The sequence below is a fragment of the Halichoerus grypus genome, chromosome 1, assembly GCF_964656455.1.
Source record: "Halichoerus grypus chromosome 1, mHalGry1.hap1.1, whole genome shotgun sequence".
Taxonomy (NCBI): Eukaryota; Metazoa; Chordata; class Mammalia; order Carnivora; family Phocidae; genus Halichoerus; species Halichoerus grypus.
Window position 1 is genome coordinate 179,422,630 of NC_135712.1, and position 17,365 is coordinate 179,439,994.

General features: G+C 42.7%; 1 protein-coding gene across 11 annotated transcripts in view; it reads left to right on the forward strand.

Annotated features, from left to right (window-relative positions):
* The window catches only part of FOXP1 (forkhead box P1), a 490,351-nt gene that overhangs the window by 445,076 nt on the left and 27,910 nt on the right, over window positions 1–17,365 (forward strand). For all 11 annotated transcript variants that reach the window (XM_078076030.1, XM_078076044.1, XM_078076039.1 and 8 more), the window contains 2 exons: window positions 488–575; window positions 13,600–13,683. In XM_078076030.1, coding sequence (XP_077932156.1) covers window positions 488–575; window positions 13,600–13,683 — 172 coding nt within the window. The remainder of the gene's footprint in view (window positions 1–487; window positions 576–13,599; window positions 13,684–17,365) is intronic.

A 17,365-nucleotide genomic window follows, 5' to 3' on the forward strand; every position in this document is an offset into this window, starting at 1 on the left:
CGTACGTGTCACGCTGGTCTTCCACCCTTTGCCGTTTCTGACGTTCATGTTACTGCATTTCAGTATAAGGGTGTGTCCTCCGTTACATAAAATCGGTGTTCTTGTGAACCAACCCTCATATCCAGCCCCATCCAAATTAGGCTTCCGAACCAGCCGGCGGTCCCTTTCTTAGGTATCTACCCATCGAGGGGGTCTTAAAAAGCCACCTCGACTTAATTGCTTAAATTTTATTTATGTGTAAATGGTTCTCTCTCGAGGCCCTGCAGAACCTCCTGGAAGACTTTGATTTTGGTGATAACCGTGGACTAAATTACACGCAATGCCAGTATTCAGTGGTGGGGATGGAGAAGGGCAGGCCGTGCACAAGTCGACAACTGTCCGCTGTGAACTAGACCCACTGCCTAGCTGATGCTGAAACGTCCTGGTAACTTATATTTTCCTGTTTGTTTCTCCGTTTCACTTAATGATTTTCTATGTATTGTTGCAGACATCTCAACAGCGAGCATGCGCTGGACGATAGAAGTACAGCTCAATGTAGAGTACAAATGCAGGTTGTACAGCAGTTAGAGCTACAGGTAAAGCCACATTTATTTTTAATATTGCCTCAGTATTCCTCAACTCCACATTTCTGTGGTGTCCTGCGATGAGTTCCTGTGTACTCATTACTGAATGGGAGGTCCAAAACTGGTTGGTGTCCTTTTCTTCTCTCGTCTCTCTTCACTCTCCGGGAAAGTCCACCTTCAGCTCCTCCTTGGGAGCTGCTGCTGAGACGTTTCGAAGTTCTGTGCATCTCTGTGTCTGCCTCGAGCTCCCCGCCACCTCGTGAGCTTTCCATCTCCCCTCCCCGCCCTCGCTTCCCCCCCCCCCCCCGTGTCTTCTCCTGCAAATGGAAAACGTTCTAAGTTAAAAACTTAATCTGTTGTTAATGTAAGGCCCCTGAGTTGCCAATATCGGTAACCTGGAGTTAGGGAGCCGAGCCAGGGAGAGAGATTGAGAGCATGGATGGGGAGAGAAAGCACATGTGAGTGTCAGCAGCAAGTACGCGCGCGTGCGCACACACACACGCATACACATGCATACACACGTCCGCACGCGCACACACGAGCATGCTGTCGGGAGTTAACATAGAAGCTGCGTGTGGATTTATTCCTCATGTTAACGTGTCCCCGTTTCTCTCCATCACTGAGAACACCCGAGGGTTCAGTGCACACATTTTAAATATGCACACACACACACACACACACAAAAACATGTATTCAGATCTATAATATATATAATATGTATACATATATCTTATATACATATATATGTATATATTAGATACATATATATGTAGGTTTTTATATATGTATATATATAAAAATCTTGTATTTGGCAATCCTTTGGGCCATGTTGAATGTGTTTTGTGACTATAGAAAATAAACTTTTGCATATTTTCCTGTGGATCACAGTTGTGAGGGATGGGGGGCATTTTTTAATGTGGGTTCCACTTCCTGATGTCACTTGTTGATGAACCACCATATTTTAACAATAATTCCATTCTTGGTATAATTAATAGAAAATGAGTTTCTAAAAGTAAAAATTGGGTCAGAAATAGAGATTATTAAAATGTACAATTGCAAAAGCCTGACCCTACAAACCCCATTTATGCAACCGAGTTCCAAAATGCTTTTGAGTGCTTGATGACTCAGTGTGGCTTCTTCCTCTGGCTGGTTTAGTGTAGGCAAGAGGTTAGCCGACTAGGGGAAATTAAAACAATGTTGTACATTATATTGTTACCAGCCATCGAAAAGCCTATTTTGTATGCAAGACAGCAATGCCGAGATATATGGAGAGCCCTAGGCTAAGTACAGAAGATAATTACATTTGGAATTTTACTGAGTTAAGTCATTTACAGCTTCAAATAGTTGCAGAGAAAAATCAGCCAAAACACACTTAAACTTTTTGTTGTGACTTTTCAGGATAGAAAGGATTTTTTTTAATTAGTTATCTTATATGACGAATTACATTTTTTTTAGTAAGATTGTCTCAAAAGTTATTTTCTTTAGCTAGTTAATATTTTTCCATTCAGACTACAGAGATGAACTTATTAGAACAGTAAGATATTCATACAGGCAAAGGGCACATCATAAAATCCCCAAATTTTTACGTAAGTCTTTGGAAACACCTTTAAATTTCGCATGTTTCTTCAGAAGGAAAACAGTAGCTTTATTTATCTCCTCCCCCCCCGCCAGAGTTCACTTCTGACTGATGTGTAGTAAGCCCTTGAAAAATTGGTTTCAGAAGAACAAACTATGGCTCTTGCTACTGAAAATCTTTACGTATTGGTGGTTATAAAGTGATATAAGTCCCTGTATTTATTTAGTTGATAAAATTAAATTCTCAGCATTTAGTTAGAATAAAGTGTTTCACAGAGTGTCATGGTTTGCCCAAGTAGGTGTCCCAGATTCCAGATTGGAGAGCGTGGGGCCATTGTTCATTACTGAGGAGCTGATTGTCGACTTTATTCATTGCTCCTCACTCTCCCCAAGAGTTGGCAAGAGAAGGAAAGGAGTTAGACCATCAGTAAGTCAAGTCGTTCTCCCCTGGCAGCTTTAATGTTGTTTTTTGGTGGGTGTGGCCTGGGAGCTTTGCAGACCATTAGGAGGATTCTTTGATTTTTTGTGGATTTTATTTATTCATAGATCCCCTTCATCCTTCAGCCCTAAATCAAACTGAAGGCAGGGTTTTCAACTTGTGATAGGGCTCAAAGAAGATCATCTGGCCAGAAGTTACTATGGGGTAGTTGCCTGTGGTATTCCTTGTGATATTTTTGCTTGAGAGTTTGCTTTAACGAAGGAAGGGGCAGACTCATTCTGAAGGTTTTGGTTTCTTCAAAGGCTGAGGGAATTCTTAAAGTGATGGCGTAATGCTTGTCAAGAGCAGGAGTTGCCACACTGCAGATCAGGAGCCCAATCCCAAGAGCTCAGAAGGGTTTTCATGTTTTGAATAGTGTGGGGGAGGTGGAGGGGGAGGGATCAAAAGAAGAATAGAGCATGTGAAATTCAGATTCCAGTGTCCATACATAAGGTTGTATTGGAACATGGCCACGCCCATTCATTGATGCGTCATCTCTGGCCATAGTTGCTTGGCATTACAGTAGAAAAGTTCAAGTAGTTGCACCAGAGTCCCTTATGGCCTGGCAAGCTGAAAATATTTACTATCTGGCTGGCTCCTACAGAAGTTTGCCAAACAACCCCTGCTCCAGAGGATTCAAAAAAACCCATTTGCATCACATTATATAATAGCAACTTGTTCCCTTAGGTTCCTGGCTACCTAAAGGTCTGTGAACCCCTTCTTCCCTCTTCCTTCCTCGCCTTGGTGTATAAAACCATTCTAGTCACCACATTGGTCGGGTTTCCCCAACAGCGGCTTCATGTAACAAGTACTTGTCCATCTCGGGGATCATGGAAAGCGGGCTGATGGATATTCATTCATTCATCCATCTATCTTACCAGTTCGTTTAGCACCCAGCACCCAGAGCCTGTATGACACAGCAGAAGCCTTGCTGAAGCCAGTAAAGGGTTGCAAGAGTGAGCAAGATGCTTAAGGTTGCCTTCCTGGTTCTTACATTTTAAAGGGAAAACAGACTATAGATGAGTAATTTTCCAGTGGCACTGTCCCCTCCTTGGGTAGTGCTAGCTGATACTGACGGGTTCTTGAAAACACTAGAAACATGCTCAAAAGAGTTTCAGCACTAGAGAGGGGCCAAACCCAGTTTTATCCATTAGTTATTATTCAGGCAGATGAAATATACCAGAAAATGTTAACAATGTTTAGTTGTTGAAGAACCCTCACCCTGAGCCAGAGCTGAGAGGTCAGGATTAGACGGAAAGTCTTTGGGTTGCAGATCTGGCAAGTTGTGGGGCAGTCTGGGACAAGGTACACTTAGACCCACCAGCCGTCCTCACTGCAGGCTTCCTCTTCCTCTCGGGTCAGCATTTTCATGTTTGTGCTGTCACATTTGCCATGTCTTTTACCCATGTCTGGAAACGTACTTTTTAATTGACTTAACGAACAGTCGCTGTGCCCATAGGACCTGAGGTGTTGCGGGAACCAGGTCCCTGCAGCAGCCAAGAATACTTTGAAGAGGTGTTCTTATGCTTGAACAGCCTCTCTCTTATTTCCCCTTGGCATCATCCCCCCATTCCCTCCACAGCACACTGACAAATCACCTCCTCCATTGGGGACGCCCTGGGCATGACCAGCCCCACAGCTACTTCTCTTTGCCTTCAAGAAGGCATTTCTCCAGACCAGGAAGTACCTCTACCTCCAAGTATATTACAGAATTCCTATTCATTAACTTGAATTTGAAAAACATTTGCACAAGTTAGCACTACAGAAAAGAGCCGTCAAAGTTGGAACAATTCCCCAAGGCTGATCCCTGTATTGTTGGAGGATCAGTCTCCCCCTACCACCCAGACTTGCCAGGCCTTTCTCTGCACAGCAGGACTTAGACCTCTGGTGTTTACATCTGGGAGCAAAGGCACATGTGGGCCCCCTTAGAAAACTAACCCCAGTAAGCTTAAATCTATGTCATAGATCAATGGAGGTTCATTATGTCTGCCCTGGAGCATCATTGCGAAAGTGTTCCATAGGAGAGTTCTGCAGGGCATTGCCAGCCAGCGCCAGGCATGACCATCATGAATGAAAGCCACTTGAGTGCTGTCCATTTCTAGCCCCCCGGATCTATACCGCAGAAACCTTCCCTCTGATCCAAAACATAAGGCTCTTGTGTTTCTTACCTCTAATGAACCCCTCCTAAAGATTAGGTGAAAAAAAATTTAATAACCATTGTTAGCCTCGGGGGATCCTGGCTAGAGATGTTTCCTTTCTTGGTGCTCTCTGTGCAACGCTGTACTTGAATCGCATGAAAAGCCTTCCCGATTCCAGTGTTGAGAGGTAAGGCAACCGGGCAGAAATCGAGATCATGGGCTACAGAGTCTGCCTTAGGCCTGTCCCGTCAGCATTGTGTGAGACATGCATTTGTATTGTTGTTCTTTTTGTGGGAAGTTACCACAATATATAATGCATGTTTTCCTAGCCGTGAACTCGTTATGTGGAGCTTGTGAACAGAGTGGTTAATTCAGTTCTCATGTTGCTCCCTGTTACTGGTCTCAGAGGGAAGAGGGGTCAAGAAGACATCTTAGTGGGCACTCTGAGCCTTTCGCAATATTTCTAGCCACATTTCACTATTACAAAGACAGATGTAATTTTTTGACATTTTAGCAGTGGACTCGGTGGTGATTAACCGCATCTGTTACCCGGAAGCCCAGCATTGTAGAGAATTTGTGTGCGCTGCTTGTGCTGTACATATATGCACCTAACATCAAGATAGATGGACACCATGGTAATCATTTGGGTGAAGGACATGGCTTTTTGAGGTGAGGGAATGTAATTTAAGATTGTATCTGTTAGATGCTTTCTTTCGACAGATTCTTCTGGATGCTACGCGGACAAGAGGCTAGGTCAGAACTGGAGGGGAATGATGTTCCCACAATCAAAATGCATGGTCTTATTATACAGGTCATGGAGTATGCACGCACACGCGCACACACACACACACACACACACACACACAAGAGCCGCAGACACAGGATGCAGAAATAGGTTGACATTAAGAATGGCCCACCCATATGCCATGGGCAGGATTGTAAGGAAGCACCTGATGCTCAAAGCATTTAAATTCATATGAATCTACTTGCCTGGGTTCACTTAGGTGGGACATGCTTATGAACTGTCTCAACCAGTAAGCCATGAATGAGATGGCACACAATGTATCATAGTGGCTAGATCGGGATTCCATCTTGGGAGAAGGGAAAAGCATCGGATTTAACAGACAAGAAAAAGTCTTCAGACAGATTTCCCTGTCTCAGAAAGCTGAGACATTCGTGGCATAGATAAATTTTTCTGGCCGCGTATGTTGGTTTTAATGATCATGTGACCTTGCTCAGTTGTCAGCACATATGTACGGCTCCCTGGCATATAAAGATGGGTTTTGAATGGAAGAAAGAAGCAGCCTTGGAGATCCGGTGTTTCCTCATGTCCACAGCCCAGCATGTGGCAGGGGCCCAGGCTCAGGACAGGATTCCTGCAATCCCTTAGCCTCTAGACCCTTTAAAGTGAATACTGGAAGCAGCCAAGGGGAAAAAGAGCTGCCCCAACCAATGGGGATGCTCTGCCTGACCCAGGCAGGAGGGTGGGAGTGGAGGGGGGGGACCTTTTGTCTTTAATAATTTGATTCCATTCGGTCACCATTTATCAAGCACCTGTTGTGTGCTGAGCACTGGATGCAGATAAGCAAGACAGCCTCTTCCTTCCTATATGTGCAGCCTAGCAAGGAGAGGAGACTAGCCTGTCTTTCATCCCACACCAGGCGGAATTTATAAGAGGAAGCATAGGAGGCATGGCGGGGCGGACACGGGAGGGGGCAGGGGGCAAGTACAGTCCAGGCCAAGAGAGCCGTGTAAGGATTTGCCTTGATCATAGTGTGAGGGAGACAGTGGAAGAATATGTGTTCTTTCTCCAGTTCATCTCTCTGTTCCTCAAGAAGTAGGATGACCAACCTTCACAGTTGGCTTTCCTGGGACTTGGGATTTCCAGTTTCAAAACTGGGAAAGTACCTGGCAAAATGGAATGAGTTGTTCACCCAGATGATCACTTTGAATCCAGTGGCTTTGGAAGAGAGCTGTTTAATGCCTCCTGTTCTGCTTGTAATTTATAAAGGACCTGGGGAACCATTTGAAAGGGTATTTACTGAGTTCCTACTATATGCCAAGGCAGTGTGCAAGATGCTTCCTACCCCTAATTTCATTGAATCCTCACAACCCCCCTGTGAGTAGATACTTCCTGAATTCCTCAATCCTGTCATTTTTTTTAATGGAAAAATAGAACATTTGGAAATCAGTATACATGAAACATTTAATGAGCCTGGGCCTTTCTTCTCCTTTGAAAAGGTGTTCCTAAGTTACTGATGACCAGTTATTGGCTGTTAGAGTGAAAGAAATAATTCTCTGTGCCTCTCCTCTTCCAGATGAGGAAACTGAAGTTGAGAAGGTCTCATTCCCTTGTTCAAAGCGATGGCAGATAGTGGGCAATGCCCAAGATTCTAGCCCAGCCTGTGTAGCGTGTTCCTCCTTTGGTGGCGCTGCCACCTGACGCTTTCCACTCAGGGTCGTCCTGGTTCACCGAGGTTCTGTGTATGACATGCAGTCTTTGCAGATCACTGGTTGTAAAAGCTGGCTTGGGAGGCCATGCCTTTCTCTGCCTCTTGGAGCTCCCTCCTCAGCAATCCATGGCAGCCGGGCAAGGCTGGAACTCGGTGACACAGGAATCCCTTGGAAATTTTCTAAATCACGTACAGCAGGAACCATAAGCTCCAAGGAAACGTCAGCAGGGAGAAAAGTGTGCAAGCTTCAATAGCAGAGGGAGACATTAAGCCTAACACGGGTCAGTTACTGCGGGGACTTCACGAGTGATTACTTACCATTCGCGGTGCTGTTTGTAGTCACACCAGCTTCCTGGACTTCTGCAGGTATATTATCTGTAATGTGTCCCCACTTCGGGCCTCTCCAACGCCAGGGAAGGCAGCACTTAGGACAGTTCTTGGCAGCAGCGGCCTCACGGGGCGCGGACTCTCCCTGAGTAAGCTCAGAGCGTGCGGGGAAGACGTCCTAATGGCACCACTGCTTTGTGACTGGAGCCAAGGAAAAGAAGAGAGGGTCTCTGGGTTTCTCACTTCCACGTCCCTCTTTGAAAACCAAGACACTTATTTTTCATAATTTAAAATCCTGCTTAACTCTGGGAGCATTAGAATTCCTAGACTATGACTGAGTATTAGTGTGCGTCTGCTTTCAATGTCAAGAGAGTCTTTAATAATAACACGTAAGGAATGTTAAGATGGTGACAGAATACAATAAAAGTAGGGAAATTCTTCCATTGGGATGAAGTGAGCCATAGGTTGCCTACCACCTGAGAACTGCAGTTGTGTTAAAGAAATCATTTAGAAGTTTTCAATGGCGCTGAGCTTTGAAGGCATGTGAATGACCGGAGTTTGATAAAGTGGGTCAAAAAGAACTCTTTGGTAAATACTCAGTTGGGTAGAAGAATTTCATTTCCCCTCCTTCCAAATCGTTTGGTTTGGTTTGGTTTTTTCTTGTTTTTCTTCTTTTGATCATACGTACTTTAGAGACCCATGAAACGGGATGCACTCTGCCTCAATCATCATCGTATATAAAACCAAACAGCCACTGTTGGGACTTACTCAGTCCATGGAAGAGAGTCCTGTCTCCCAAAACGAGTGCATTAAACCCAGACACATGGGGTCCTTATTAAAACGTTTACCCCCACATCCCCTCGCTTGGCATGTTGGGCTTAGCAAGTTTAAGTGAGACCCCAGTCAATTAAATTGGAGATCATCATTGTCTGGGAATGATCCCGGCTTGCCTGGTCCTCCGTGGAGTGCCTGCTGACACTCTGTATCTCACCCTGCCTTGGAGTTTCTGCAGTGGTGGTTTAGCATAGGGGTGGGAAGAGTGGCAAACATCTGTGTTTTCAGTTAGCATCCCAGGTGCCTCTTACAGTCACACCAGAGTGGGAAAGTCTGACCAGGCGTCCCGCAACTGGAATTCTAGTCTTCTGCCCCTTCCCAGCTCCGTGTTCTTGGGTGCATTCACCCTTGGGGCCTCAGGTTCCCCAACTATAAAATACAAGAGTAGGACGAGAGGATTTGAGGTGGCCACAACAGTCCTTGCCTCTGTGAAATCACATGAGTCACTTGGTCCTTTCTTCTCATCCGTCCTCGGTAATTCAAACGTTTTTACACATCCAGGATCCTTCATTTATTTCAGATTCTGTTTCTCACAAGTGAGAACCGCCAAATTGGGCTTAAAATGATTAGTCCTCCAGACAACATATAAAGTGATTATGTTAAATGAACCTAAAACCGTGTTCCCTTTTCTCTGCTAAAAGAATGAGTTTAATCTCCTCAGTTTTTATCTTTGAAGATGTTGAATGGAGCTCCTTGCCTTCGGCGGTTATCAGTGTGTCCAGAGCGATACAAGCGTTCCAGCCTTTCACAGCCCGGACAGGCTAAAACCTAATTTGAGGCCATGGCTAATAGAAGAGGGGATGACCTGTATCAGCCAAGGGGAGAAAAAGCATTTGCCTAGGATGAGGGCAAGAGACGGCAAGAACCAAGGAAATCAATCCATAAGCAGTGGGCTTCATCTCTCCTACGATTTCTGTTCCATTCTTCAAAACATCAAAATCCTCTCCCCAGCCAGGCCCACTGCAAACTGCACAGAACTCTTGTCACATGGACCCGGGTTCCAAGCATATACTCAACCACTTGAGGTCTAAATAGACCAGACGGTGTAACTTTCCTTTAGAGAAAGTTAGATATTTTTGAGCATCCGTGAAGCACTAGGCTCTATGCTAAGCTTGTTATGTGCAAGAACTTATCTAATCCTCAAAACAACTCTTCAGAGTTCAGAGATTATTATTCCATATTTAGAAGAAGAAACTAAATACTTAAAAAGGTTACATAATGTGCTCAGAGTCGCAGAGCCAGAATCTGAATCCAGCATAGTGTGATTGCAGTGCCCACGACCTTCATCCATTTTCACTCTGCTGTCTCTCTCCAAAATTGGGGAACCTGCTAATAAGCAAACATTGTACGAGCATGTCCCCTCAATGTGGGGCCTGTTGGCATTCCTTTTTACACCAGAAACCCCTCCCGTACCCACCAGGAAAGCTTTTAGAGAGTAATGTCTGCTAGCACAACATAAAAAATTGTTTTCATTTGCCAACCAAATTTTTAGTTGACCTTTGGAGTACATGTCTCATCCTCCTTTGCTTTGCTTTGCATGGGATTCAGTTTATGAGGGAATGCTGGAATATACACTTGCTAATATTAAATGTTTGTATTGTCATATTATAATAATGAAAGGATGCCGTGAAAATGGATAGGGATGCTGAGCTCATGGAATAACGGCATAAAAAGTAATAAAGAATCTGAAAGCTTTTTAAAGGGCCAGTGAGTATTAAAAATGCACGACAGCCCCAGTAGAGAGAGGATGTGGTTTCAGTAGGTGTGAAATATTAGCCTTTTTGCCTAAAACAACAAAAAGTGAATTTGGCAGGTGATTTTTTTCTTTAATTGTTAAAAGGGTTTGTGTTAGAGTTAGAGCTGTAACTGATGGTAAAAATCCAGAACCCATCCAAGAATATATTACATGCTAGTTAGCACTGATCAAACAAAAACAGAAACTTGGACTTTTGCCTTTTTTCTGTAACCTTGCTGATCTTTTATAATAAAGCAGAGCTAGGATGGTAAAATTGAGTATGAGGCGAAATAAGGAACCTGGGTAATTCTCAAAATGGACAGTGAATTCTACGCTAATATTCTCACGGAGAAGTGAGAAATTGTCTCCCATGGCAGTAACCTCCGGGGTTTATGGATGTGGCCGTGTGTATAAACTCTAGGTATGTGTTTGCAACATAGTGTTATTACCTCTGACCAGTAAAATGTCAGCATGGTAGACATCTGGATAGAACATAGAGGTGATGATTCCTTTTGATGCTGGGAATTTGGATTTCCTTCTCCTTGGTCTTGGTTAATTGCTCCATCAACAATGTTTATCCCCAAATTAAGTCACAGTTAATATTCATCAGACTCTTAAGTAACTATCACCTCTCACCCTTTAATTTGTAACATTCAGTATGGCAGACTACTTGTTTTTTAAAAAGAATAATAGATATGCTTTCATTCCTTCTGCCCCATGATAACTTTTAAGACACAATATTTTTTAGAATTTTATGAATATTCTGGTTCTAACACCTAAAAACTTAAAACACGGTAAAAAAAAAAAAAAAAACCCAAATAACTACAGAAATACGAATAACTGTAGAAGAATGCCATTGCAAACATTTTAATTGTTCTAACTGAGCCACTTTGGAAAACTAAATTCCTTTGGCATTATGTGTTCAGAGCATCTTTTAGTTTGGCCGGTCAATAACTTACTAAGGCTCAGAAGATGAATAACGTAAAGTGGCTCCTAATATGGTATCATTTTCATTTCCTGTTTGTTGAAAGATAAATGCTAACACTATAAGGCTTTTTTTTCTTCTTAATTTATTCCTCCCTGCACCACAAGGGAATAAAAAGGAAAAAAATCAAATGCGATATGGCTTGAGACTGAGTCATCCAGCCAGGATAAGCCGAAAGCTTTTTCTCTCTTGCTTTTGTACCTTTTCCCTTTCCTCTGCCTTTTCCCCCAAATGCTGAAACACCCCTTTTTCCCTTAGAAAACACCTTTTAAAATGTCTTGTTTGACTTTTATTTTGAAATAATTCAGCTTATGAAAAATGGGTATTTCTTTTAAGATTTTATTTTTGGGCCACCTGGGTGGCTCAGTCAGTTGAGCCTCTGACTCCTGGTTTCGGCTCAGGTCATGATCTCAGGGTTGTGAGATTGAACCCTGCATCAGGCTCCATGCTGGAGGCTGCTTGAGATTCTCTCCGTCTCCCTCGCCCTCTGCCCCCCCCCCCCCGCCACTCACTCTCTCTCCCTTTCTCTCTCTCAAATAAATAAATAAAATAAATAAAACCCTTTTTTAAAATTTTGTTTTTAAGCAATCTCTACACCCAACATGGAGCTCAAACTCACAACCCTGAGATCAAGAGTCACACGCTTTACCAACTGAGCCAGCCAAGTGCCCCCAAAACTTGATATTTCAAAGATTTAAGGTTAATTATGTGACATAGAAGAAATGAGTCCCTCCCCAGTTCAAAGGCATTATTTTGGACCAATGATCTATAAAAGTGCTGATCTAAGACTCTCCCCACCACCCCCACCCCTTTCTCTTTCTTTCTCTCTCCCTCTCTATTCACTCATTCATTAGTCTCTTCTACATTGCCCCCAAATTCCATGGCTCTTCTCTTAACTATGCTTTTATCTTTTAGAGATACACTTCCCACTTACCTTACAAAGGTAATTATTATCATGTCTGGTATTTTCGCCATAAGCATCTTTGCTATAGACCTCTCTGCTGCAGTCAATTACACCACAGAACTAATTGTCCTAAGGCAGTTTTGCCCTAAGAGATTTAAAAAATAAATAAATAAATAACTGGTTGACAATTTGGTTTGACAGTTTGGTTTCATTTCTCCGTTTACAAAGTACTTCCATTTTTATATTCTATAAATCTTAACCCTCATAAAGGCTTATACGGTGACCCAGAGTTTCCAACTTACATGTCCCATAGAACTTTGGAACAGAGGTCTCTCAGCGGACATGAGACTGTATGCCAAGAACAAGCGACCGTGCAGAAGGCTTTTACAGCGCCATACAGAGCTCAGTTAGAAACACGTATTCTAGAATTTGGAAACGGATACCTCTCCTCATGAAGGAAGGAATTGTATCGATAAAAGAAAAAGTGCAGTGCTGAATGGGGATTAACGAAAGCAACCAGGAAACGTGTGATACTATGAATAATTCGGAGATGAGTGAAGTGCTTCGGAACAATCCACAAAATAAAACCCGTTACTTATGCTGTCTCTCCCCCAGTCTGCACTGTACACTTTGAATGTATTCAAATGTTTTTTTTTCTGGAGAAGCCGTTTCATTTCGATACTGATTTTTTATGTTTCATTTTGTCCTTTTTCGGGAACGCCCCCCTTTCATTTGTCATGATCCTGTCTTTTATGGTAAGATTGTCTTACGGCCGATTAGTTATGTGGCAAAGATGCTTATGGCAAAACTACCTAGAATCAATTATTTTGCATCCTCTGTGCCCAGCTGCCTTGAATTACCAAAAATATCACCATGTTTAAACAGTTCAAGGCAAGCATAAAGAAGGGAGCATCTAGTAGTATTTTGAGTGCAATGATGTACATAAGATTAGAAGCTTGTGTTTCTTCAAAAGATAATTTTTTGTACAATGAGAAGACTTAAGTTTTTGTTAAGATGAGACTAACACATAGTAGGTACTCACCTATTAAATAAATGAAAGATCAGGCTATTCTGCATTCCCTTGGAGATGAGAACGTGTCATCCCTTGCCCCGTGCCCGCCCTGCCAGTGTTGCTCAGCGGCACTGTGCTAATCTGTGCCTACCTGTTAAGAAAGATGAAGTTAGTTCTGCATAAATGTGTCCGTGTGTCTAAGAGCTCTTCCACAGCCACAAAAGATGAATTTTTATGAGTTTTAGCCACCTCACTCGTTTCCCTTTGGCTTGCTCGTGAATAAGACTGGTTAATAGGCGTGATTCACGTTTTTGTCTTTTAGCTGTCTGTGTTCTATGGGACTCCTTGGTGCCAGCAGGTCTAGAACTTCCCAGTTAAAAGCTAATGCATCTCGTGTTGAGAAATCTCACACTGACACCTCCAGTTACTTCGAGTTTGGCAATGGTTGTGTAGATTTCAAAACGATTAAGCAATGAGAAAGATTTTGTCATGTGCAATGGTGCTATAGTTTAATTTGGAATATGTATCATTTTAGATGTTAAAATAGTAATGCATCTGTATTCAAAGAAATAACAGAGCATTTCCTTCCCACTAGCTTGCAAAAGACAAAGAGCGCCTGCAAGCCATGATGACCCATCTGCACGTGAAGTCTACGGAACCCAAAGCCGCCCCTCAGCCCGTAAGTACCGAGCTCTACACCAAGGGGAGAAACCCCACAGTATCTCTTCTCTGCTTCCCCCACCCCAAGCATAGGAGGCAGGATAGCCTACCCTGGCAGCTTGTTAGTACTGAAGGACTTAAGTTCAGTTGACTCTTTCTGGGTACCTTTTAGGAAGAGGGCAGTGTGCAAGGCATTTAAGAAGATAGAGGATGATTCAGATCCTTGGCCATGGGACCTTACAACTAGCTCTTCAGGACAGATGATTGGTGCTATAGCAGTGTATGAAAATATATTATGATTGGTCATGGGGTGGGGTGGGGGAATCTTTCTAAATGGTGTGAACACAGAAAGAAGACAGCCAGACCATGGAGTCAAAAGAAAAAGGCATTTCAGGGGTTAGCCGAGAGACAGCGAGCAGGTATGCAGAAGGGAATGAGGGCTAGTCCAGTGTAACTGTAACAGAGGAAAGAAACAGAAAACACACTCTTGGAATAACTGGAGGCTAAAATTATGGAGGGTGCCCAATGGTTATTAGAGAGTTAAAAGTGAATATTACTCTTTTGCAGTTAGGAGATCAAACACGGTAAGCTGAAATTACATTTAACTTTTAGGAATCTCCTACTGCTTGCCTTGTTCCCTTTTCCATAACCTTGAAGAGTGCCATCCAAGCACAGACAGTTAATATCGAAGCAGAAGGATGGTTTCTAAACCCCAAATCCTGTCTTGGGCCTCATTCCTTGCTATAAATTGATCGCTTTAACAGTTGTATTTCTCATATACTTACATTTCTAAAAATCTCTTAGTAGCTTCCACTGATTATTCAAAATGGAGAGAGTGCTGTGCTTCTTGATTTTTAAGATTTGTAAAATTTAAAGGTACACTGCCTTTATTTGATTTTGCTTGGAGTCACTGTGTGAAAATTAATTGAGCGTTGACAATCTATAGTTAGTACCAGCAATTTTAATCAATATGCAATGATGCAGCGTAATGGCAAAGTATTGGTTTATCTGTTTTGACTGATTTTTTTCTATAAATAAAGCAAACATACACCCATATATGTATGATTTATGGTGATAGAAATAAAACGGAGTCAGACTATTAACCCAGCAAATATGGTAGCCTGCCAAGATGCAGTTGGCAGACAAAATTAATGTCTGAAACAGAACACATTACTGAGATATAGGACATAAAATCATTAAACACTTTGCACATCCATTTTTACTAGGAAAGAGCCCTTAGTTTCCATGTGTTTTGCAGTAAATGGCTATAGGACTGAATGTGTAGGCTACCAAAAGAAAGGGAAACAAAAACCTAGGCCGTTTGGTATTGTGGATTCAGTAGTCAGCTGTGCTATTTGTGTTGCCTTCATCAGCCCCTCCTGTTAAGGAGGGTCCTTGGGAGTAATAGGAACCCAGCTAAAGCAAGTTGGTAAGACCCGGAAATGACTTGATGGCCGTTCTCCAGTGAGCACAGCCAACTGCTAGGGGAATCCATTGCCTTCTGAACTCTCTTCGTGATTGTTTTTGTTGGAGATGGTTCCCCCCCGCCCCCCCAGGATGAAGGGTTTGAGTCTTTAAACCTAGTAATAAGGGAGAGAATGAGATTATCTCCTCCTTCCTGCATGGATTAAAAGCAGTGATGTTATAATAATGTTTGGACTCTGGACTCTAGGATGCACTCATGTTGTATGACGGGGCTCCTTGGGAGGGGGAGGGATAAAAGTGGGGAAGAGGTTGTGAAACCCCATGGGGCGTTCAGTGAGTGATGGGGCCAGGTGTTGGCAGGGAGCGCCATACACATAAGCACGCATTGGCCATGAAAGGACCATTTGGAATCTCCATGAGGACCAGTGTGAAGCAGCCAGTAAACAGGGAAAAGCATTCCTGGGGGAAATGCACAGGGAAGGAAGGTTTGTCTTGATTAGTATTTTAAAAAAAAAAATGTTTTACATTCTAGGAAATTATAACTTTGAAGGGGACCTCCTACTAAATTTATTTTTAACTGTTCTATTGAAAATTCTCTACCACTAGTCAACATTATCTCTTAGTAGCTCAGCACAGTATTTCTTTATTAAAAGAAATAGGCACGAATATTTTTGACTGAAAAATTAATAGCTTTTGAATTCATACACAGCAGGTTTTCTTTTGCAAAGAAGTCCAATATCGCTGCACAGCACTTCTATAACCATTTATTTAGTGTCCAAGTCAAACCTTTGACAGCTAGAGCAGCGCTACAAGCCAATATAAAGAACTCCAAGATGTAAACCAACAATAGGCCATCTGTGTGAGGTTTGCCATTGTCAAATACATAGATTGTTTGGATTAGTTTATGTAAATGTACTGTTGTATTACCCTTTGAAAAAAAAAAAAAAGATCACATTTGTGTATGAAAAGTGGTTCCCTTCACAGGCAGCATTATAAATTCCTTATCCTTTAACTTACATGTAAGCAGTAAAAATTGGTGCCTGACAAGCAGATATTGTGTGACACTGTTGCCAGAGTGAACCTGCCTTCTTTTCATTTATTGGAAAATAGAAAATTTTATTATAGATACCATCTTATAAATCAGGAATTATTAAAATATGTATAGGTGAGGCATTGGGAAATTAATTATAAAAGGTAGAAGTGTAGTGTTTTGCATAAATTTTTACTTTCCTTGCCCCAAAAAGGGGAGGAAAAAAGGCATACGCATTGAGCAGACCCTTGATTCAACTTTAGGGATACCGAGCCATCTGATGTTCGTTTCTAAGGTGCAAACGATTCCTGTTTTGCCTGTAATTAATTTATTCCATCATAAATAATAGAATGCACAGTGTGTCCTTCTAGAATCTTTGATTTGAAATAAGCAGTCACCAGGATTCAAATCTAACCATAGATGGGGACTTTCATGTTACAGCCTTGCCAGTAAGTTGATGAAGTTTTTTTTCTTTTTTCCATTTCTGTTTAAAAGGAACTTTGTGTTTATTTTAAAATTCTTAGTCACTAAGTGATAGAATGCTTTGCTGTAAACGTTGCTTTTCACTAAATGCCATTTGGGTGGTAAGTGTCATTTGTTGTATCCAGTCATCCAACCAGTCCCTCTTTCTTTGCATCAGAGAAACTGCCAAAACCTTCTTGGACTGTTCTTACATCAGCTCATAGACATACTCCCTGGGCCCCGTTGTGGAACTCGTCTTCCCAAGTGGGTCGTTGGAGGATATGCTCATCTCAGGACAGTCCTGAGTTTTTAGACGTAGCTGTCAGCTCATCCCACACTGGGACGTGCATAGGGGAGCCTTCCTGTTCTTCGGACACCTCCAACAGCACCTCTCCCCGCTTGCCATCAAAGTCTTCACACCGAAGAAAACCTTTCCTTTCGTAATTACACCCAGGACTCACGGGGCACGGTATTTTTGGACAGGGAATTCCTGCGTTTCGAGTCAAGGTATTTATTTGATCAGCAAGTTATTTATTAAGCATGCTACTAAAAACAGGGAGCAGTAAAACAAGAGAGCCCCATCCCTGCCACTGAGGTGCCGGAGTCTTGAGGGACAGACGCACAACCGCACACACTCATTGCGTGAATTGTGCGTGCCGTCGAGCAGCGCTCTACAGCGGGCGTTCCGGGCAGCGTGGTGTGTGAGAGGAACAGGCAGAAATGGAGAGGAGTCAGATCTGTGGATCTCTCTTGGGTTCAGAGGAGGTGCTTGCGTCCGTGTGTC